At 42.8% G+C, this 23,905-nt stretch overlaps 1 protein-coding gene across 3 annotated transcripts in view; it reads right to left on the bottom strand.

The window, feature by feature from the left end:
- Positions 1-23,905, bottom strand: part of rai14 (retinoic acid induced 14) — a 386,053-nt gene that overhangs the window by 26,019 nt on the left and 336,129 nt on the right. For 2 of the 3 annotated variants that reach the window (XM_070867929.1, XM_070867937.1), the window contains 3 exons: positions 15,300-15,407; positions 14,244-14,310; positions 1,035-1,153 (listed from right to left, as the gene is read on the bottom strand). In XM_070867929.1, coding sequence (XP_070724030.1) covers positions 1,035-1,153; positions 14,244-14,310; positions 15,300-15,407 — 294 coding nt within the window. The remainder of the gene's footprint in view (positions 1-1,034; positions 1,154-14,243; positions 14,311-15,299; positions 15,408-23,905) is intronic. The other variant, XM_070867946.1, reaches the window with a different exon arrangement.

The raw sequence follows: 23,905 nt of genomic DNA, 5'->3' as shown, positions 1-23,905 counted from the left end.
TTGCTTCATCAATTACTCAATTTCTTTCTCATACCTTTTTGAAAAGCAGTAAAATGGATGCCAACATGCACCAGTTCAGAGGTGACAATTAGGATCAGGCAGAGGGAGGCTATTGGAACACATGTGAATGAGAGGAAGTGGGAGTCTGGGACTCGGAATAAGTCAGGAAGGAGGGAATTAAGGTGGGCTTCTGATTGGCACGAAAGAAAAAGCAAGGCTTGGAAGTGAGATGGTGGATGGGTGCGGCAAGAGTGTAAACTGCGAGTGGAACCGGTTAGCACTTATAGGGGATGGGCCTGAGGCTTGGTAACACTGGGGGTGGGGGGAGGGGGGGGGGGCAGGAAACCATCAGAGAACTCTGGGAGGGGACGGCTGATTGCCGTTTCGGAGTAGGTCATCACATAGGAGCGTGCACGCTCCTGAGTCGGGCATATGCAAAAGCATGCAAGCATAAAGAGGTACTCCAAAGAAGCAGCCAGCTGGAGGGTAAGATCGAAGAAGAAAGCAATAGGCTAACTCAAGCTGCTCGAACGACAGGTGATGTGGGGGAGGGGGGATGGTAGAGTTGAAGGTGGTACTAACAAATGTGATACCTGTAGTAAGTTTATGGGTAAGTGTCGATTTCTTTTCAGAATTATTGATTTATTTCATGAGTCTATTGTATTAATGAGTTCACTCTGTTATCCAAACTTAATCTTTTACAATGTATGGTGGGATGGGGAGAGAACTACTAAGTTGCAGAGAGAATGGTGAACAATATTCCTGGCTTCATCCTTGGCCGATGAGCAATACCACAAGAGGTGCATTTAGAGTACAGTAAATATATTACATGATATTTCTATGTTGCACAATTTCTCTTACCATAAATTTCGACGATACAAAATCAGATTTTATCTTATGTGAGTTAACAATTATTTGCTGAGAAAACAGAGGATGTTTCACATTTTTGAAGGTAGCGATATCAGTATTAGAAATGTAAAGGAGTTCAACTATTAAGAAATAAATAGTAAAGAATCACAGATTATCCAAAATACCTTTAGTATATCCCATAGCTCTTTATTTTGCACTGCAAGAGAAGCAATTTGGGATTGCAATGCCATTATCTGGTCTGGTTCTTCAACAAAAGATTTCTCCATTTCTTTACTTCCACTACCTAAAAGGCAATTAAACCAGCAATTTTAAATACTTGAGCATCTAAAAAGAGATATTTGGTACATTTAAAATGTGGAATTAAGATTAGCTGAACGTCAAGTTAAATTAAATACTTCACATACATAAATGTGAACTGCAGTTAGTAAATATTATGCACAGACGCTGAGCTGAGTGAGAATAGTAAAATTTCAAGCCATTTTTTCATAACATAGTCCAAATTTACACATGCAATGTAATGCAGGCATGGAGTAGAGGAAGAAGCAAGAAAAAGGAAACAAACTTCAAGATCATTTGAATCATGTAATTTGAAAAAGCAGGTTTTTAAATTGAACAAATCTAGGGTTAAAAAAAAAATCAGCCTCACATATTCAGTATATCAATCAGGTGAGGGGGAATTAAAAATTCTAAAGGGAAAATTCAAGGTAATGCAGCAGTGAAACGATTTGGCCAAAGATAAGCAGAGTGTGACAGGGACAGAGAGTTTAATGGTAATAGTGCATCAGCAAATAAGGTGAAAGCAAGGAATAATGGTTAAAAAGTTAAAATTAAAGTTGTTTTATCTGACTGCATGAAGCATTCATAAGGGATCTACAAGAAATGAAACCAGCCTAAATATAAAAGAAACAGGAAAGGAGAGCAGTGGAAAGAATAAACTAAGGGAGAACACATTGATGGCCAAGGAATAGAGTTATAGAACAGAAGCATAAAAAGATGGTTAAAAATAAAGTGCAAGGAACTGTTATTAAAAACTAGTTACTGTCTGTACAGCAATGCACAGTGTCCGTAATAAAACTGGAGGGAATAATACGTTGTGAGGAACCAGATATAGTAGGGATAACTGAGACATGGCTACAGAAAAATCAGGACTGGGAATTAAACATTGCAGGGTACAACATATTTAGAAAAGATAGAAAGGGGATGGAGTATAAAAGTAGGGAAGTCTTGCTACAGCTATACAGGGTATTGGTGAAGCCAGACCTGGAATACTGCGTGCAGTTTTGGTTTCCATATTTACGAAAGGATATACTTGCTTTGGAGGCAGTTCAGAGAAGGTTCACTAGGTTGATTCCGGAGATGAGGGGGTTGACTTATGAGGAAAAGTTGAGCCACTACTCATTGGAATTCAGAAGAATGAGAGGTGATCTTATCGAAATGTATAATATTATGAGGGGGCTTGACAAGGTGGATGCAAAGAGGATGTTTCCACTGATGGGGGAGACTAGAACTAGAGGACATGATCTTAGAATAAGGAGCCGCCCATTTAAAACTGAGATGAGGAGAAATTTCTTCTGAGGGTTGCGATTCTGTGGAATTTGCTGCCTCAGAACTGTGGAAGCTAGAACATTGAATAAATTTAAAGACGGAAATATAAAGTTTCTTAAACAATAAAGGGATAAGCGGTTGTGGGGAGCGAGCAAGGAGGTGGAGCTGAGTCCATGATCAGATCCGCCATGATCTTATTGAATGGCGGAGCAGGCTTGAGGGGCCGTATGGCCTACTGCTGTTCCTAATTCTTATGTTCTTAGACAGGGAAAAGGTGAGGTGGAGTAGCTGTACTTATTAGAGATAACATAATGGCAGTAGAAAAAAGTAATGCATTTATCAGTAAGACAGAAATAGAAACCATGTGGAGAGAGATAAAAGATAATAAAGGATCGATCACACTAATAGGGGTAGTCTATAGACCACCTAATAGAGGAAGGGAAGTGGAGGAAGCTATTGGCAGACAAATTAGGGAACTGAGTTTTAAAAAAATAGAAAAATAATCATGGGGGATTTCAACTACCCCAAAATTTATTGGCCAGAAGAGGATAAGGGAATGGAGTACAGACTCCAATGTGTACAGGACTCCTTTGTAACTTAATATGTAAAAAGCCAGACAAGGGAGGATTCACTACTGGATCTAGTAATGGGAAATGAACCAGAGCAGATAAGAGAAGTAAAAGTAAGGGAACATCTAGACAATAGTGACCATAATATAATTAAGACGGACATAAGACAGATGAAGTAGGATAGTGGATTGGAGAAAGCTGATTTTGAGGGGCTAAGAATACAACTTGGAAAATTAAAATGGACAACAATATTGGCAAACAATGATGTAGAACAGCAATGTAAAGCATTTAAAACGGTATTCAACAGAGTCCAGGAAAAATATATTCTGCTAAAAAAACACACGCTAAACACTAATAAGACACCATGGATGAATAAAGACACAAGGCAAAAATTGAGGGTAAGGAAAGAGGCATACACTAAGTACATAGACAACGGGGGAGAGCATGACAAAGGAAAATATGAAGAGATTAGGAGATAAGTCAAAAAAAACAATTAGGAAGGCAAAATGGAACTATGAAAGTAAATGATTAAGGAACATAAAACAAAATAGTAAAATATTTTACAAATACATAAATAAAGGAAAGTCGGGATGGGATTAGGGCCACTAAAGGATGGTCAGGATAAAATCCAGAGTCAGGGAAATGGCAGAGAGATTAAATAATTACTTTGCTTCAATATTTACCAAGGAGTCAGATCAGGTGGACATGACATCAGAAGATGAGATTAGAAATGATATAATCTCATTTAAAATAAAGAGAGAAATATTAAATAAACTAATCAAACTCAGGATAAAAACCATGGTCCAGAAGAATTTAATCCGCATATTTTAAAAAGAATCTAGGGAAGAGATAGCAGAGGCACTATTACACATATTTAATAATTCATTAGCAAAAGGTGCAGTGCCAGAGGACTGCCAGATAGCTAATGTAATACCTATATTTAAGAAGAGAGATAGCACATGTCCAGGGAACGGTAGACCTGTTAGCTTATCAGTGGTATGAAAAATAATGGAATCCTACTAAAGGAGAAAGTAAAACATCTAGGAACCAAAAATATAATAATGGTCAGCATGGATTTCAAAAGGGAAAGTCTTGCTTGACCAATCTCATTGAATACTATGAAGAGGTAAGAGAGAGAGAGCAGACAAGGGTAATGCAGATGTAATTTATCTAGATTTCCAGAAGGCCTTCAATGAGGTACCACATAATGTAGCGGCAGGGACTGTGGATGCATTGGCTGTAATTTACCAAAATTCCCTGGATTCTGGTGAGGTCCCAGCAGATTGGGAAAACTGCAAATGTAACGCCCCTATTCAAAAAAGGAGGAAGACAAAATGCAGGAAACTATAGCTCAGTTAGCCTAACATCTGTGGTTGGGAAAATGTTGGAGTCCATTATTAAAGAAGCAGTAACAGGACATTTGGAAAAGCAAAATTTGGTCAGGCAAAGTCAGCATGGATTTATGAAGGGGAAATCATGTTTGACAAATTTGCTGGAATTCTTTGAGGATGTAATGAACAGGATGAAGGTGAACCAGTAGATGTGGTGTATTTGGACTTCCAGAAGGCATTTGACAAGGTGCCACACAAAAGGTTACTGCACAAGATTGTGCATGGAGTTGGAGGTAATATATTAGCATGGATAGAAGATTGGCTGACAAACAGAAAACAGAGAGTCGGGATAAATGGTTCATTCTGGTTGTCAATCAGTAACGAGTGGGGTGTCGCAGGGATCAGTGCTGGGACCCCAACTATTTACAATCTATATTAACAACTTGGAAGCTGAGTGCAACGTAGCCAAGTTTGCTGCCGATATAAAGATGGGAGGAAGGGCAATGTGTGAGGAGGACAGAGAGGTGCAGAAGGACATAAGACAGGCTAAGTGAGTGGGCAAGAATTTGGCAGATGGAGTATAATGTTGGAAAGTGTGAGGTCATGCACTTAGGCAGAAAAAAAATCAAAGAGCAAGTTATTATTTAAATGGAGAAAGATTGCAAAGTGCTGCAGTACAGCAGGACCTGGGGGTACTTGTGCATGAAACACAAAAGGCTAGTATGCAGGTACAAGAAGTGATCAGGAATGCCAATGGAATCTTGGCCTTTATTGCAAAGGGGATGGAGTATAAAAAGCAGGGAAGTCTTGTTACAGCTGTACAAGGTATTGGTGAGGCCACACCTGGAATACTGCGTGCAGCTTTGGTTTCCATATTTACGAAAGGATATCCTTGCTTTGGAGGTAGTTCAGAGAAGGTTCACTAGGTTAATCCTGGGGATGAGGGGGTTGACTTATGAGGAAAGATTGAGTAGATTGGACTTCTACTCATTGGAATTCAGAAGAATGAGAGGTGATCTTATCGAAACGTATAAGATTATGAGGGGGCTTGACGAGGTGGATGCATGTTTCCACTGGGGGGGGAGACTAGAACGAGAGGGCATGATCTTTGAATGAAGTGTACAAGTTGTAAGTTAAGAGTATGGGGACAGTAAGGAAACAGCAACCAAAATCTAATTAGATTTAATATAACAATTGAAAAGGAGATGAGACTTTCAAAGATGAAGGCACACGACTAAAAAATAGCCTATTTCAATGAGTTATAAAATGAAGTAGTCCAGATAAATTGCGAAGAAATATTGATTGGCAAATAAGACAAGGCACACGGTAATGTGCAAACAGGAGATTATTAGGTTACAAGCTGGGCATATTGCCATAAATAATAAAGGTAGTGGAGCAAAAGCTGGAGTTCCTTGGATGAGCAGAAAAATTAAAATGGTAGAGGCTCAAGATAAATCTACGTCCAATAATACAAAAGAAAATCAAACCAAATATAGAAAATAGAGGGGAAGCAAAAAACATTAGAAAAGAGGTGGCATAAAGGAAAACTGAGAGCTAACAAAGGGAAATAATAAAGAATTCTATGAACATAAAAAAGTAAAAAGTGAAAAAGGGTGTGGTCAATTAGAGATGAAAAATTCTGTTTAATAGAGAATTGAAGAGTGCACAGATAATAAATGAGTGCTTAAAGTCAGTTTTCATAAAAGTGTGTGGTAGTGCGAAAGAAAGGTTACAAGAAGAGCTGGCAGAGCAATTCGATAGCATAACTATATATAAGGAAAGATGTATTGAAAAAGTGAGTGAAACTCAAAAGTAGAAATGGCATTGGGCTCTATGACATGCATCCTAGTACTGAAGGAAGTCAAGGATGAAATAGCAGAGGCTCTGATCACAATCTTTTAAATATCCTTAAATATGGAAGTTGTGATGTGGGACTGGAGGGCTTCCAATGTAACAACTCTATTCAAGAAAGGAGTAAGTGATAAACCAGATAACTAGAGACCAAACAGTCCAGCAGCAGTAGTAAGCATCAAAATGCATAAAATGGGACAAAGCATTTAGCAAGATACAGGTTAATTAGCGGTAGCCAGCACAGATTTGTAAAGGGCAAGTCGCATCTGACAAATTTTGATAAGATTTATTTGAGGATAAGTTGGAGTTAGATAAAGAAAATGCAATGGATATTGCATATTTGTATTTTCATGTGAATGAAAATACAAATGTGGAATAGATAAATCAATCTTATTTTTTTGTTAAAATTAGGTTACATGATCTTTGCTGAATGATGAGGCCTGAGGCACTACATATATTGGGCCACGGCCTCATTACAATGGAGCTGGTGGGGCATGAACAGCCAGTGAGAGAAGAGGAGGCCAAGATTGGGCCGCTGCTAGCGTCACAGTGGGTCGTGGTTAAGTGAAGCTGAGTTACGTTAAGCTATATAAAAAGAGCATATAGAATCCTAGATTTTATAAATAGGGGCAGAGGTAACTGACGAAAGAAGATAATGTTAAACCTTCATATGGATGACAACAAAGACTGCAGGGAGGATTGACAAATTGATCACAGCATGGTTTCCCCCCTTGAATAGCACAGGAGGCCATTCAAGTGTGGGGAACAAAAAAGAATGTGGTAATTGTTGGGACTAGGTATAGTCAGGGGGTAGATATTGTTCTCTGCAGCTGTGACTGGGAGTCCTGAAGGACGTGTTATCTGCCCAGTGCCAGGCTTAAGAACATCTCCTCACAGCTGGGGAAGAATTTGGAGGAGGGGGAAGATCCTGTTGTGTGGTCCACGTAGGAACCAACGACATAGGTAGAACTAGAAATGAGCTGTTGCTGAGGGAGTTTGAGGAGCTAGGGTACAAATTAAAAAGCAGAACCTCAAAAATAATCAGGATTATCTCCTGAGTCACGCGCAAATTGGCATAGGAATAAACAGATTAGAACTTTAAATGCGTGGCTGTAACAGTAGTGGGGAAGACAAGGCTTTCAAGTCACAGGGCACTTGTCACCAGTACAGAGCAAAGCGGGAACTGTTCTGTTGGGACGGACTTCACATAAATTGGTCTGGGACCAGTGTTCTGGCTAATCAAATGTCTAGGGTGGTAAGATAGGGCTTTAAAGTAATAAGGGAGAGGGAGGATTCAGGTAAGGATAAATCTGTAAATCTGACAGAAAAGTCAAGGCTGTAGAGCAGAGCAGCAATTTGGGTAATATCAAGTAAATTGTGTCAGGAAGGGACAGAGAGTTTAACAATGGTAATAGGACATTAGAATCATAGAGATTTACAGCATGGAAGGAGGCCATTTCAAGCCATCGTGTCCATGCCAGCCGACCAAGAGCTATCCAGCCTAATCCCACTTTCCAGCAGTGCCGAGGTCCCAATCCCAGGTCCGTAGCCCTGTAGGCGATGGATTCGGTGATGGTAGTTCCATTGAATGTGAAGGGGCGGTGGTTAGGATCTTTCTGGTTGGAGACAGTAATTGGCTGGCACTTGAGGCCCGAATGGCACTTGTCACTTATCAGCCCAAGCCTGAATGTCATACAGGTCTTGCTGCATGCAGGCATGAATTGCTTCATTATCTGAGGAGTTGCAATTGGAACTGAACACTGGGCAATCATCAGCGAACATTCCCACAAATGACCTCATGGTGGAGGGAAGGTCATTGATGAAGCAGCTGAAGATGTTTGGGCCTAGTACACTGCCCCGAGGAACCCTGCAGCAATGTCCTGAGGCTGTGATGATTGGCCTCCAACAACCACAACCATCTTCCTTTGTGCTAGGTATGACTCCAGCCAGTGGAGAATTTTCCCCCTGATTCCCTCTGACTTCAATTTTACTAGGGATCCTTGATGCCACACTCTGACAAATGCTGCCTTAATGTCGAGGGGAGTCACTCTCACCTCACCTCTGGAATTCAACTCTTTTTTTTCCATGTTTGGACCAAGGCTGTAATGAGGTCTGGAGCCAAGTGGTCCTGGCAGAACCCAATCTGAGCATTGGTGAGCATGTCATTGGTGAGTAAGTGCCATGTGATGGCACTGTTGACGACACCTTCCATCACATTGCTGATGATTGAAAGCTGACTGAGGGGGTGGTAATTGGTTGGTTTGCATTTCTCCTGCTTTTGTGGATAGGATATAACCTGGGCAGTTTTTCCACATTGTTGGGTAGATGCCAGTGTTGTATCTGCACTGGAACAGCTTTGCTAGAGGCGCGACAAGTCTTCAGCTTGTCAGCTGGGATACTGTCAGGTCCCATAACCTTTGCTGTATCCAGTGCGCTCAGCCATTTCTTGATATCAGTGGAGTGAATCAAATTGGCTGAACACTGTCTTCTGTGATGGTGGGGATCTCAGGAGGAGATCGAGATGGATCATCCACTCGGCACTGCTGGCTGAAGATGGTTGCAAATGCTTCAGCCTTCTCTTTTGCACTCACATACTGCACTTTGCCATCATTGTGGCTGGGTATGTTCATGGAGCCTCCTCCTGCTCCCATTAGTTGTTTAATTGTCCATCACCACTCGCGACTGCATGTGGCAGGGCTGCAGATTTGTGATCTGATCCATTGGTTATGGAATCACTTAGCTCTGTCTGTAGCATACTGCTTTCGCTGTTTAGCATGCATGTAGTCCTGTGTTGCAGCATTCCCAAGTTGGCATCTCATTTTTAGGTACACCTGGTGCTACACCTGGCTTGACAAATCTTCTAGAATTTTTTGAGGATTCAACTAGTAGAGTGGACAAGGGAGAACCAGTGGATGTGCTGTATCTGGACTTTCAAAAGGCTTTTTGACAAGGTCCCACACAAGACCTTGTGCAAAATTAAAGCATATGGTATTGGGGGTAATGTATTGACGTGGAAAGAGAACTGGTTGGCAGACAAGAAGCAAAGTGTAGGAATAAACGGGTCCTTTTCAGAATGGCAGGCAGTGACTAGTGGGGTACCGCAAGGTTCAGTGCTGGGACCCTAGCTATTTACAATATACATTAATGATTTAGGTGAAGGAATTGAATGTAACATCTCCAAGTTTGCAGATGACACTAAGCTGGATGGCAGTGTGAACTGTGAGGAGGATGCAGGGTGACTTGGACAGGTTAGGTGAGTAGACAAATGCATGGCAGATGCAGTATAATGTAGATAAATGTGAGGTTATCCACTTTGGTGGCAACAACAGGAAGGCAGAATATTATCTGAATTGTGACAGATTAGGAAAAGGGGAGGTGCAACGAGACCTGGGTGTCATGGTACATCAGTTATTGAAAGTTGGCATGCAGGTACAGCAGGCGGTGAAGGTGGCAAATGGCATGTTGGCCTTCATAGCGAGAGGATTTGAGTATAGGAGCAGGGAGGTCTTACTGCAGTTGTACAGGGCCTTGGTGAGGCCACATCTTGAATAGCGTGTGCAGTTTTGGTCTCCTAATCTGAGGAAGGACATTCTTGCTATTGAAGGAGTGCAACGAAGGTTCACCAGACTAATTCCCGGGATAGCAGGACTGACATATGAGGAAAGACTGGATCGACTAGGCTTATATTCACCAGAATTTAGAAGAATGAGAGGGGATCTCATAAGACACAAAGATTAGTGGGAAAGCGGGTTGTGTAGAGGACACAGAGAGGATGCAAAGAGATTTAGATAGGTTAAGCGAATGGGCTAAGGTTTGGCAGATGGAATACAATGTCGGAAAGTGTGAGGTCATCCACCGTGGGAAAAATAAACAAAAAAAGGGAATACTATTTGAATGGGGAGAAATTACAAAATGCTGCGGTGCAGAGGGACCTGGGGGTCCTTGTGCATAAATCCCAAAAAGTTAGTTTGCAGGTGCAGCAAGTAATCAGGAAGGCGAATGAAATGTTGGCCTTCATTGCGAGAGGGATGGAGTACAAAAGCAGGGAGGTCCTGCTGCAACTGTCTAGGGTATTGGTGAGGCCGCACCTGGAGTACTGCGTGCAGTTTTAGTCGCTTTACTTAAGGAAGGATATACTGGCTTTGGAGGGGGTACAGAGACGAATCACTAGGCTGATTCCGGGGATGAGGGGGTTACCTTATGATGATAGATTGAGTAGACTGGGTGTTTACTCGTTGGAATTCAGAAGGATGAGGGGTGATCTTATAGAAACATTTAAAATAATGAAAGGGATAGACAAGATAAAGGCAGAGAGGTTGTTTCCACTGGTCGGGGAGACTAGAACTAGGGGGCACAGCCTCAAAATACGGGGGAGCCAATTTAAAACCGAGTTGAGAAGGAATTTCTTCTCCCAGAGGGTTGTGAATCTGTGGAATTCTCTGCCCAAGGAAGCAGTTGAGGCTAGCTCATTGAATGTATTCAAGTCACAGATAGATAGATTTTTAACTAAAGGGAATTAAGGGTTATGTGGAGCGGGCGGGTAAGTGGAGCTGAGTCCACGGCCAGATCAGCCATAATCTTGTTGAATGGCGGAGCAGGCTCGAGGGGCTAGATGGCCTACTCCTGTTCCTAATTCTTATGTTCTTAAAACAAATAAAATTCTGACGAGATTGGACAGGTTAGATGCAGGAAGAATGTTCCCGATGTTGATGAAGTCCAGAACCAGTGGTCAGTCTAAGGATAAGGGATAAGCCATTTAGGGCAGAGATGAGGAGAAACCTCTTCAGAGAATTGTGAACCTGTGAAATTCTCTACCACAGAAAGTTGTTGAGGCCAATTCGTTTCGTTAGATATATTCAAAAGGGAGTTAGATGTTGCCCTTACGGCTAAAGGGATCAAGGGGTATGGAGAGAAAGCAGGAATGGGGTACTGAAGTTGCATGATCAGCCATGATCATATTGAATGGTGGTGCAGGCTCGAAGGGCCAAATGGGCTACTCCTACAGCTATTTTTGATGTTTCTATGTTACTCCTCATTGAACCAGGGTTGGTCCCCTGGATTAATAGTAATGGTAGATTGAGGGATATGCCGGGCCACGAGGTTACAGATGTGGCAGAATACAATTCTGCTGTTGCTGATGGCCCACAGCACCTCATGGATGCCCAGTTTTGAGCTGCTAGATCTGTTCTGAATCTATCCCATTTTGCACGATGGTAGTGCCCCACAATGCAATGGAGGGTGTCCTCTGTGTGAAGACAGAACTTTGTCTCCACAAGGACTGTGCATAGTCACTGCTATGAATGTTGTCATGGACAAATGTATTTGTGACAGATAGATTGATGAGGACAAGGTCAAGTAGTTTTTTCCCTTATGTTGGTTCTCTCACCCCCTGCCACAGGCCCAGTCTGGCAGCTATGTCCTTCAGGACTCAGCCAGCTCAGTCAGTAGTGGTGCTCCCGAGCCACTCTTGGTGATGATTATTGAAGTCCCCCACCCAAAGTACATTCTGTGCCCTTGCTAACCTCACAGTTGTTCTTCCAGGTGGTGTTCAACATGGAGACGTACAGATTCATCAGCTATGGTGGTAGGTGGTAATCAGCAGGAGATTTCCTTGCCCATGCTTGACCTGATGCCATGAGACTTCATGTTGTCCAGAGTCAATGTTGAGAATGGGTTGAAGGTTGGGAACTAAATATTCCAGGGTACTTGACTTTTAGAAAAAAGATAGGCAAAATGGAAAGGGGGGTGTGGTAGCCCTGATAATAAAGAATGAGATAAAGACAGTAAAGAGAAAGGACCTTATCCCAGAAAATCAGGATGTAGAATCAGTATGATTGGAGCAAAGAAATAACAACAGGCAGAAAGCAGTGGGTATAGTTTATAGGCCCCATAACAATAATAAGTGTTGGATAGAGTATAAATCAGGCAAATAGAGGAGCAGATAATGCAATAATCATAGAGGTTTTAAATCTTTATATAGACAGGGCAAACCAAATTGGAAAAAGTAGCATGGAGGACGAGTTCATGGAATGCATTCAAGGTAGTTTTTGAGAACAATATGTTGAGAAACCAACTAGGGAACAGGCTATTTTAGATCTAGTTTTGTTGAATGTGACAGGGTTAATTAGTAATCTTATAGTAAGGGTTACTCTGGGAAGACTGATCATAATTGATAGAATTTCATATTATGTTTGAGAGTGAAGTGGTTAATTCTAAAATCATAGGCTTAAATTTAAACAAGCAAATTAGAGGTGGGAGGAACAAATTGGCTGAGATAGAGTGGGACAAAGATATGATGGTAGATAAGGAATGGTAAACATTTGAAGAAATAATTCATACTTTTCAATGAATATACATTCCCTTGAGGAATAAAAATTTCACAGGAAGTGTGGGACAGCTGTGGCTAACTAGAGAAGTTAAGGTTAGGATATGAAAAAGAGGCTTAAAATGTTTAAGACTGAGAGGTTTTTAAAAATCAGCAAAGAATGACCAAAAAATTGATAGAGAAGGAGAAAACAGAATACAAGTGTAAACTAGCAAGAAATATAAAAACAGATTGTCAGAGCTTTTACAAGAATGTAAAAAGGAAGAGATTAGCAAAAGTGAACATTGTTCCCTTCGAGGCAGAAATAGGAGAAATTAATGAGGAATAAGGAAATGGCAGAGGCATTGAACAAATATTTTGTGTCTGCCTTCATAGCAGAAGACAAAGAACATATCAGAAAATGCGGAGAACCAAGGGTCCAATGAGAGAGTTGAACTTAAAGTAATTAATATTAGTAAAGTAGTAGTACAGGAGAAATTAATGGGACGAAAAGCTGACAAATCCCCAGGACCTGATGGCCTACATCCTCAGGTTTTATAAGAGATAGCTGCAGAGATAGTGGATGCATTCGTTTTGATCTTCCAGAATTCCCCAGATTCTAGAACAGTCATAGTGGATCTAAGTCATCAATATAGATTATAAACAGCTGAGACCCAAGCAGTGATCCTTGCAGCACGCCAACCCAAAATTGACCCGTTTATCCCCAAGATGATCCCCAGGGTAAGAGACTTTATTAATGAGGTACAATAATAATTGGATTTCCTTTCAGTAGAACTAAGAGGAAATCTGATTGAGTGTTCAAAATTATGAAGGATTTTGAGAAGGTAAATAATGAAGAATTATTTTCACTGATTAGTGAGTCAGGGTATAAATTTATTATCAAAAGAATGAATGAGCATTCTGGTTTTTTTTAAAAAAAAGAGTTGCTGGACCATGGAATGCCATACAGAAAACAGTAGTCAAAGCAGAATCCATGAAAGCTTTTTAAAAGGGAAGTGGATAAATATTTGAAAAATAAAAAATTAGAAGGATATCGGCAAGGGGCAGGGGAGAGGGACCAAGCTGATAATTTTTTTTTAAAAAAAAGAAAGCTGACATAGGCACAATAGGCTGAATGATCTCTTTCTTGTGCTGTAAAATTCAAGTGATTCTACTAGGCAGAAACAGATGTAAGAATGCTTAGAAGGCAAACTGTTCTGCTGATCACAATATTTTAAAATGAGATTCCCTGCCATTACAGTCTTGCTTTTGTTCCAAACTGCATGAAATTTAACTCAAGTAGTTATATTATTTTAATAAGTAGGTGGAGCAAACGCCCAGATAAGGTAGTTGTGAGACAACTGGTATCTTTAAAAAGGATTAATCTGTTGACAGGTTTAGAGAGCTTGAGAACACAGCTTGAGGGAAAATTGGCTAATTTGCAGAAGCATTTATCTTGATATACTTAAAAGCCCTTTACACATAGGTTCCAATGTTACCCACCATAACTCTGGTTTAAATTTTCCATAAAATTATCCAACTTACTGCCTAGTCTGACAGATGATGGTTGGGCAGAAAGTCCAGCCTAACTTCTTAAACCAATAATGGACCTCATACCCAATTTAAAATATGGAACTGCTTCATGAAGTGATTACACAATTGTGCTGAATTAGGCCCATTTATGCCGCAGGACAGATTTGGCAAAAATAAAACAGTTACACATAGTAGCAGGATTAGCCACACTGTATATAGGCCAACAAACTCATACAGTACCTATTGCATCAAATGGGATTTCTTTATTATTCATACTGTCTTGCCTTTTGAGGTAATTTTGCTGTGCCTAAAATTTAAAAAGCAATAATATAAAAGAGAGTCAGCTTCAATGTCCAACATCTGTCCAAAAGTATTTATTTCTGATTTGCAAGTAGTTCTGAATGGAATTATATTTCCTGCACAGTTATCTTATACTACACTGCAAGCTAGTTATACTGAGTAGTTCACATCTAGTATAAAACTCGATGTGAACTACACAGTATGTAGGGCCAGATTTTCAAGAGGTTTGTGACCGGCTTTTCGCCGTGATTTGACCCTCCATGGCAAAAACCTGGTCGCAATGCCCGGGCGGGATCTTCAAGTACCTGTTTACGGTGGTGCTTCAGAGTACCGCCAGGGAGAGGTGCGCCGACATGCAACGATGCCGATCGCTTTTGCGATCGATTTTCGGCACTCTCCTGACCCTTATGCCACGCCCAGAATAGCAACAGGGCAGGTGCAGCCCTGCCAGCAGCAGTAAGTATGAAAACCTGCACAAAAGGTAAGTTAAAGTTTAAATTTTTTTTTTGCAGTGATTAAATAGTTAAGGGTCGTGTAAATGTTTTTGGAATTTCCCCCATCCCCCTCCCAAGGCCTCTCGCGCAGTGCAAACGACTCCAGATTAAAGTTGCTGAAACTCGCGTTTTGTGCGACGAATGAGTGTGCAACGCCTCCCTTACCAACGCGACCCTTGCACAGACGTAAAGGCTGAAAGTACGGTCTAAAAACGGCAGCACAGCGAAAACGGTAAGTTTCATGTATCGCTATCCTTTGCCGAAAAACTCCGAAAGCCGAAAATCCAGCCTGTAGGAGCAGGAGTAGGCCATTCAGCCCCTCAGGCCTGTTCTGCCATTCAATTAGATCAAGGCTGATCTGTACTTCAAACTCCATTTACTTCCATTTGTTCCATATCCCTTGACACCCTTACCCAACAAAAATCTATCGATCTGTCTTGACAATTTCAATTAACCCATCATCCATTGAAAAGTAGACATATTCAGATTAAAAGCAAAATACCTCTTGCAAGTTTTTGTCCCGTAGTTGTTGATTTAGGTTTTGTATCACCTCCAATAAATTTGCCTTCTCTGCTTGAAGTTTTCTCATTTCCTCATCTTTTTCCCTTTCCTGTACCACAATTACATCAAAATGAGCAAGGTCATCACCTCAGAACAGGAACCAAAACACATTTTAGAAATAATTTTATGTTAGAGGTAAACTGCATACGTTGAGTGAGTTAAAATATTATTTGGAAACTTTCAAAAATGCAACTGTCTGCGACGAATGACCACTCGACATCGGGCTCAATTCTCCCCAAAGCCTTTTTTGGCGTATTTCAAGAGTTACTAGCGGTTGGAAAACCGCAAATGTAACGCCCCGATTTAAAAAAGGAGGCAGATAAAAAGCAGGAAACTAGAGACCAGTTAGCTTAACATCTGTCGTTGGGAAAATGCTGGAGTCCAGTATTAAGGAAGCAGTAGCGGGACATTTGGAAAAGCATGTTTCAATCAAGCAGAGTCAACATGGTTTTATGAAAGGAAAATCGTGTTTGACAAATTTGCTGGAGTTCTTTGAGGATGTAATGAGCAGGGTGGATCAGGGTACATCAGTGGATGTGATGTATTTAGATTTCCAGAAGGCATTCGATAAGGTGTCACATAAAAGGTTACTGCACAAGATAAAAGTTCACGGGGTTGGGGTAATATATTAGCATGGATAGAGGATTGGCTAACTAACAGAAAACAGAGAGTGAGGATAAATGGGTCATTTTCCGGTTGGCAAACGGTGACTAGTGGGATGCCGCAGGGATCGATGCTGGGTCCTCAACTATTTACAATCTATATAAATGACTTGGATGAAGGGACCGAGTGTAATGTAGCCAAGTTTGCTGATGATACAAAGATGGATGGGAAAGCAAATTGTGAGGAGGACACAAAAATTCTGCAAAGGGATATAGACAGGCTAAGTGAATGGGTAAAAAATTGGCGGATGGCATATAATGTGGGAAAATGTGAGGTTATCCACTTTGGCAGAAATAATCGAAAAGCAAATTATAAGTTAAATGGAGAAAAATTGCAACGTGCTGGGGGTCCTGGTGCATGAAACAGAAAAAGTTAGTATGCAGGTACAGCAAGTAATCAGGAAAGCAAATGGAATGTTGGCCTTTATTGCAAGGGGGTAGAGTATAATAGCAGAGACGTCCTGCTACAACTGTACAGGGTATTGGTGAGGCCACCCCTGGAGTACTGCGTACAGTTTTGGTCCCCGTATAGAAGAAAGGATATACTTGCATTGGAGGCTGTTCAGAGAAGGTTCACTAGGTTGATTCCAGAGATGAGGGGTTGACTTATGAGGATAGGTTGAGTAGGCTGGGCCTATACTCATTGGAGTTCAGAAGAATGAGAGGTGATCTTATTGAAACTTATAAGATAATGAGGGGGCTTGACAAGATGGTTGCAGAGAGGATATTTCCACTCATAGGGGAAACAAACTAAGGGACTAGGGGTCCAAATTTGGCCCTCCGGTTTTTTCAGCGCACTTGAGCCCCCGCCGACATTTTACCTCAGAAGCAGCGGCGAAAAAAATCCGTGCGATCATGGCTGATTCTCAGGCCGTCTGTGGAGCTGGTGTGGCGTAGAACAAAGAGAGGGGTGGAGCTCGGTCTGTGCTGGCCGCGCAGAACCGGCAGAAGGGCAGGGCCTGATCTGAGTGACTGTGTGTGCCGGCAGCACACGCATGTGCGTTGTAGCGTTCGCGCCTGCTCAGTGGGGCATCAACATTGGCAATCGACCATTTTTAAAGGGAGAACCTTTCTCTGAGTTTTGGATGCCTGCTTGATGTTTTGAAAGCTATAGGAGTGCTGTTTGGAGTATTCTGCAAGAATTCAGCTGCTGAACCTCCACAAGGAGTGCTGCATAGGTGAGAATCATTCATTGCTGCAAGCAAAATAAGGACAGTATGTTTTTAAAAATCGTTCAGTGTCAATTCAATAGAGCAATGTGCCCCAAGAACAAAGAATTTCACGCATCAAGAAGTGAGGTACTAGTGAGCGTAATCAAGGAAAGATGGCAGGAGCTGGATACGAGTAACAGAGGTCGCACAAAAGTGCCACCAAAGAAATAAACACTGGAACAAACTTGCAGAAGATTACTGCGCAGTGGTGAATACCACGAGTAATGGAAGGCAGTGTAAAAATAAATGGCAGGATCTTGGTCAATCAGTTAGTGTAAGTAATATTTTCATTTTCAATGGCATTGCATCAGTAAATGTGACCATCTGTATATGTCCCACCCAGCAGAAAGACACCCTCTCTAACAAGTTATGTTTTCATCTTTGCAGAAGAAATTGGTCCACAACAAAAGGGAAAGAACTCGAACAGGAGGAGGCCCGCCAAATCTGCACCCACTGACACCCTTGGAACAGAGGGTCGCTGCTTTGATGGGTCCTGCCTGGAAAAAAGCAATCAGTGCTGCACAAGCTGGGCTCACAAGCGAGGGAGAGGGTAAGTACTGAAAATTACTCGTGGCCTATAGGGGGGTGGGGGTGGCCATGGAGAGGTATGAAGGGGAGAATCTCGAACTTGCGTTGTCAAGCACTTCCATGATTTCTGATTCGTCATTCCGTGGTTTAAGCGCGGCCCAGTCCCTGCATAGTGCTTTAGGGTTTGGTTCAACATTCTGTAGTTTCAGCTCATCTCAGTCCCTGCATAGTGGTTTAAGGTTAGGTCCGACATTGGATGGTTTCGAAAGTCCAGAGGTTGCGGGTTCCAGTGCTGCTGGAATGCAGTATGGATCATTCAGTGCCCCAATATCCCAGCCTGCGCCTCCCAGTGCTGCTGGAATGCAGTATAGAACACTCAATACCCCACCGTCCGGGGTTCCGGGTCCCAGTACTGCTGGAATGCAGCCTGTAACACCCATGGCCACACCTTCCCAGCCTGCGCCTCACACTGGAGGGATTCCGCTAAACAGACCCAGGGTGAGGCCAAGGAGAAATGTACCAAGCTGTCCTGAGCTGGAGGGTGCAACAGATGTGGCTCAGGTGATGGCATTGGGTATGAAGACCAATGAGCTTACCCGATCACTCGTGGGGTGGGTGATGAGGTAACGACACTGACGGCAGAAATAGCAATACTGTCACGGGACATGAGGGAGGACATTTCAGAGCCAGCGGGAACGACGGCACAGGCGATCGGGCAGGAAATTTCAGAGGCAGTGGCAATGACAATGACGGCACAGGCCATCAGGGAGGGAATGTCACTGGCAGCCGAAACGATGGCACAGGCCATCAGGGAGGTAGCTGCTGCAATAAGGGAACACAGCCAGGCCAATGGCAATCCCCGCACTAGTCTCTACAGAGACCCAAGCCGTAACCCCCCCCCACCATCACCACCCCCATGAAGCAGTGCACATTCACCAAGATGTGGATTGGAAATAAGTGCAGCATTTCTTTGCTGCTGCTGTTGTTGTTGATTTTACTCTTGTAACTGTTTTCAAATGTAAATTGTTTTGCAACTGATGTAACTTCACAAGACTATAAGTGATCTTAAAGTTTTTAAGTGATCTTAGAGAGTGCAAATGTTCTCATATTTTGTAAGTTATTTAATTTCACACCTAAAAAGTGATCTTGAAGATTAATTGATTTTTAGAGTGTAAGATTTTTCACATTGAAATTGTTTTGTAACTTTACAAGTTTATAAGTGATCTTAAAGAGTCATATTAAAGTACAGTTTGATAAAAATTATTTTTACACTAAAGTGAAGTACATTCTAAAATTTTCAAAAAATGTTTTTTTACATTGAAACTGAATCATGTTTCATTAACAACACACAACCCAGCTCTTCTCACTCCCCAAACAAGGTAAGAAACCCAAGGTTTGTTCTCTCCCTCTGTCATGTGAGTTCTCTATCCCCCCCTCCCCCTCCACACAGTTCAATCTTCTCCCACCCCCTGCCATCACAGCTTCCCATGTTCTTTCTCCGTTTCTCTCCCCCGCCCGCCACCGCGTTCTTTCTCCGTTTCTCCCACCCCCCCCACCGCGTTCTTTCTCTATCTCTCTTCCCCCCCCCACCGCATTCTTTCGCTATCTCTCTCTCCCCCCGCCACCACGTTCTTTCTCCGTTTTACTCTCTTCACCCCGCCCCCCCCCCCACGCCCTGTCGCATTCTCCTGATTCATGCCCTGGCCGAAGGGCTTGCCGGTGTCCCTCACCGTGCCCTGGCCGAACGGACTCCAGCACAGCCAGCTGCTGCATAATTCAGTTTAAGGTAGGATTTGATGCAGTACTTTTATTTGTTACTTTAATTATTTATTTCATTTCTTTATTTTTCATTGAATTGTTATTACTGCTTGTGCTTTGTTTGGTGCTTGAAATGTAGTTACTTGCGCCGATTCCTTAACTGTAAGTAAGGTCTTTCTGTACGGATAAAAGTGGACACATATGCTGCCCAAAGTTAGTTTAGTACAACTTTTTCTGGCCAAATTGGCATAAATGGTGTAAGTGGCTGGGAACGCCCCCTTTTGGAAAAAAAACTGACTTAACAAAAAACCTAACTAACTCACTAACACTGGCGCAAGTTAAATGGCCATTTTTGTAACTAAAAAGATACACCAGAAAAATCAAGTTACACCAAAAAAACGGTGCAACTCATGGGGAAATTTGGGCCCAATGTCTTAGAATAAGGGGCTGCCCATTTAAAACTGAGATGAGGAGAAATTTCTTCTCTCAGAGGGTTGTAAATCTGTGGAATTCTCTGCCCCAGAGAGCTGTGGAGGCTGGGACATTGAATATATTTAAGGCGGAGAGAGACAGATTTTTGAGTAATAAGGGAGTAAAGGGTTATGGGGAGCGGGCAGGGAAGTGGAGCTGAGTCCATGATCTGATCAGCCATGATCTTCTTGAATGGCGGAGCAGGCTCGAGGGGCCAAATGGCCTACTCCTGCTCCTATTTCTTACACCCGTTTCTTTTGCCGCCGACTACTCCAAAAAAATAACTTGAAAGTTTCCCTGTTCTAATTTTTGAAATTGGCGCCGCACAGCCTGTCCTTCAGCTGCGGGGGGGGTAGAACCTAATGTCTGTGCCGAAAAAACAATGCTCTCCCTTCTGAGCATGCGCGAAAAAAAAAAAACGTTTTTTACGTGACTGCTGTGGACGCGCATGCCCAGTACACCACCTGGTCTGCATTCAGCCATTTTTAAAGAGCCAGTTGCGTTTGAGAACTTTTGATTGCTGTGTGAGAACTTTAATTCTCAGTGGAAAAAAAAAATCGGAGCTGCAATATGCAACGCAGCTCAAGGACCAATAATTTCTCACGAGGAAGTGGAGGCATTCGTTACTGCAATTGAGGCCAGATGGCACGAACTGGACACCAGCAGAGGTCAAATAAACGTTTCACCAAAACAAATGAAGAAATGCTGGAACCAACTTGCACAAGATTACTATGCAATGGTGACCACCCCAAGGTCTGCAAGCCAGTGCAAAAAGAAGTGGCAGGACGTTGGTCAAGTAGTTAGTGTAAGTAATATTTTCATTTATTCACTGGAATTGCAATTGTAATCGTGATCATCTGTATGTCCCACCCAGCAGAATGACACCCTCTCTAAAAAGTTATATTTTCATCTTTGCAGAGGAAGGTGGCACACAACAAGAGAGAGAGAACTCGAACAGGAGGAGGCCTGACACCCTTGGAAGACAGGGTCGCTGCTTTGATGGGTCCTGCCTGGAGAAAAGCAACCACAACTGCATAAGCTGGGCCCACACTTGAGGGAGGGGGCAAGTCCTGCACATTCCACAGTCTGGCTTTGCTAAATGAGTACTGCGCAGGCTAGCCATGCTTCCGTTCATGGGGATGTCTCTGACTGCTATGCTTCAGTTGATGCAATGTGCTATCATTCATCAGCCTGCTGCCTGCGCTGTGTGAGCCTGCTCATGCCACCCTGCCCCCTCCTCTCCTGCTCATCATTTGTCTATTCTGTTATATTTTGCAGAACTTGAGGCCAACTCTGACGAGACTGAAGCCGATGCAGAAGATTATTCAGTCGCGGACATGCCTGAAGAGAACATCTTCCAATCCCACCTTCCAGACCAAGAGCATGGGGGTGAGGAGAAGCGGCAGGGGGAGGATGAAGCCTTCACTGTTGTAGTCACTCTGGAGGTGCTGCTGGTGCCGCCCATTGAGGTACTAGCCCTTTTCCTGAGTGGTACTAGTGTAGGGACATTCCATGGTTTCACGCAGTCCGAGGCTGCGGGTCCCAGTGGGATGCAACGAGCCACACCCAGGGTGAGGAGGGGAAGGAGAGCTCGACAGCGTTCTCCTGAAGTGCAGGATGTAACAGATTTGGTTCAGATGATGGCAATGAGTGGGGAGAGCATTGACCTATTACGTGATCACTCCTGGACACCATCAATGGGGTGGGTAATGAGGTATCGGGACCGTCGGGAGAATTAACAACACTCTTGTGAGAAATGGGAACACTGTCCGGGCACATTAGGGATGGAATATCCCAGGTAGCTGATACACTGTCGGTGAACATGAGGGCGGGTATGTCGCAGGCAGCAGATACAATGTCGGTACACAAGGGAGGGAATGTTGCAGGTAGTTGAGACACTGTCGGGGCACATGAGGGAGGGAATGTCAGAGGTAGCTGCTGCAATAAGGGAACACGACCAAACCCCGTGGCCACTGACGGAATCAACTGCCACTCCCACTCCAATCCCAAGACCAACCTCTGAAAAGGCCCAAGTCGGCCTTCCACATTACCGCCTGCCCACGCCACCATCAAGAAGAGTGCAAGAAGAAATGCTCGAAAGAATAAACTTGGTACCAACCTGAGAAATGCTGCGCCACTGCCTGCGACAGGGGTGGAGTCACCAAGACCAAGCGCAGTGAACGGTCATAGAAAAAGGTGGAGGAGAGATGGGTGCAACCTGTTTTTGCTGTTATTATTAGAAACATAGAAAATAGGTGCAGGAGTAGGCCATTCGGCCCTTCGAGCCTGCACCGCCATTCAGTGAGTTCTTGGCTGAACATGCAACTTCAGTACCCCATTCCTGCTTTCTCACCATACCCCTTGATCCCCCTAGTAGTAAGGACTACATCTAACTCCTTTTTGAATATATTTAGTGAATTGGCCTCAACAACTTTCTGTGGTAGAGAATTCCACAGGTTAACCACTCTCTGGGTGAAGAAGTTTCTCCTCATCTCGGTCCTAAATGGCTTACCCCTTATCCTTAGACTGTGACGCCTGGTTCTGGACTTCCCCAACATTGGGAACATTCTTCCTGCATCTAACCTGTCTAAACCCATCAGAATTTCAAACGTTTCTATGAGATCCCCTCTCATTCTTCTGAACTCCAGTGAATACAACCCCAGTTGATCCAGTCTTTCTTGATATGTCAGTCATGCCATCCCGGGAATCAGACTGGTGAACCTTCGCTGCACTCCCTCAATAGCAAGAATGTCCTTCCTCAAGTTAGGAGACCAAAACTGTACATAATACTCCAGGTGTGGCCTCACCAAGGCCCTGTACAACTGTAGCAACACCTCCCTGCCCCTGTACTCAAATCACCTCGCTATGAAGGCCAACATGCCATTTGTTTTCTTAACCGCCTGCTGTACCTGCATGCCAACCTTCAATGACTGATGCACCATGACACCCAGGTCTCGCTGCACCTCCCCTTTTCCTAATCTGTCACCATTCAGATAATAGTCTGTCTCTGTTTTTACCACCAAAGTGGATAACCTCACATTTATCCACATTATACTTCATCTGCCATGCATTTGCCCACTCGCCTAACCTATACTGTTGTAACTGTTCTCAAATTAAACGTTTTTGTGAGTGATATAAACTTACCAGTTTAAAAGTTTGCAAGTGATCTTATAGTTTGTAAGTGATCGTAAAGTTTATAAGTGATCTTAAAGTTTATAAAAGTGATCTTAACTGAAAACTTTAAAGTTTGATACAAGAATATTTGTACTAAAGTTAAGTACAAACAAATGTTAAACTTTTGAAAATATATTTTAAATTATAACTGAATCATTTCCATTATTTGATCCATTATTAACACAACATTTTCAACTAAAGAAGAATTATTTCCATTATTTGTTCCATTAACACAACACAATATTACGGAACAGGTCTAATCAGTAAACATGGTCCATTTGGAATAATTGCCGCTGAGCCTTCAGGCAGCAAACTGTTTTCGGATGAGCTGCTGGCGCAAGGCTCATGCAATCGTTAAAGGGGCACGACGGCCCACCCTCCTCCGCCATTGTGCTCCGGGTTCAGGTAGTTGCATGGCTTCCTCGTCCTCCTAGTCATCTGCATCTTCTTCCTCATCATCAGCCACTCTCACCTCAGATGGGTCTTCTACTACCAGTTGCTGTTGCCTCATGATGGCTAAGTTATGCAGCATGCAACAGTGAACTGACCGATAATCTCAGGGGAGTATTGCAAGTAGCCTCCGGAATAGTCCAGGGCTTCGGAAACACTGCTTCAAGATGCCAATGATCCTCTCTATTATGCTGCACGTCGCAATGTGCGACATGTTGTATTCCCGGTCAGCTTCTGTCCAGGTCACGCATAGGGGAGTCAGGAGCCAAGTGGCGAGGCCGTCCCCTTTGTCT

This window comes from Pristiophorus japonicus, chromosome 2, assembly GCF_044704955.1.
Source record: "Pristiophorus japonicus isolate sPriJap1 chromosome 2, sPriJap1.hap1, whole genome shotgun sequence".
Taxonomy (NCBI): Eukaryota; Metazoa; Chordata; class Chondrichthyes; family Pristiophoridae; genus Pristiophorus; species Pristiophorus japonicus.
This window is presented reverse-complemented; position numbering and strand designations above follow the sequence as displayed.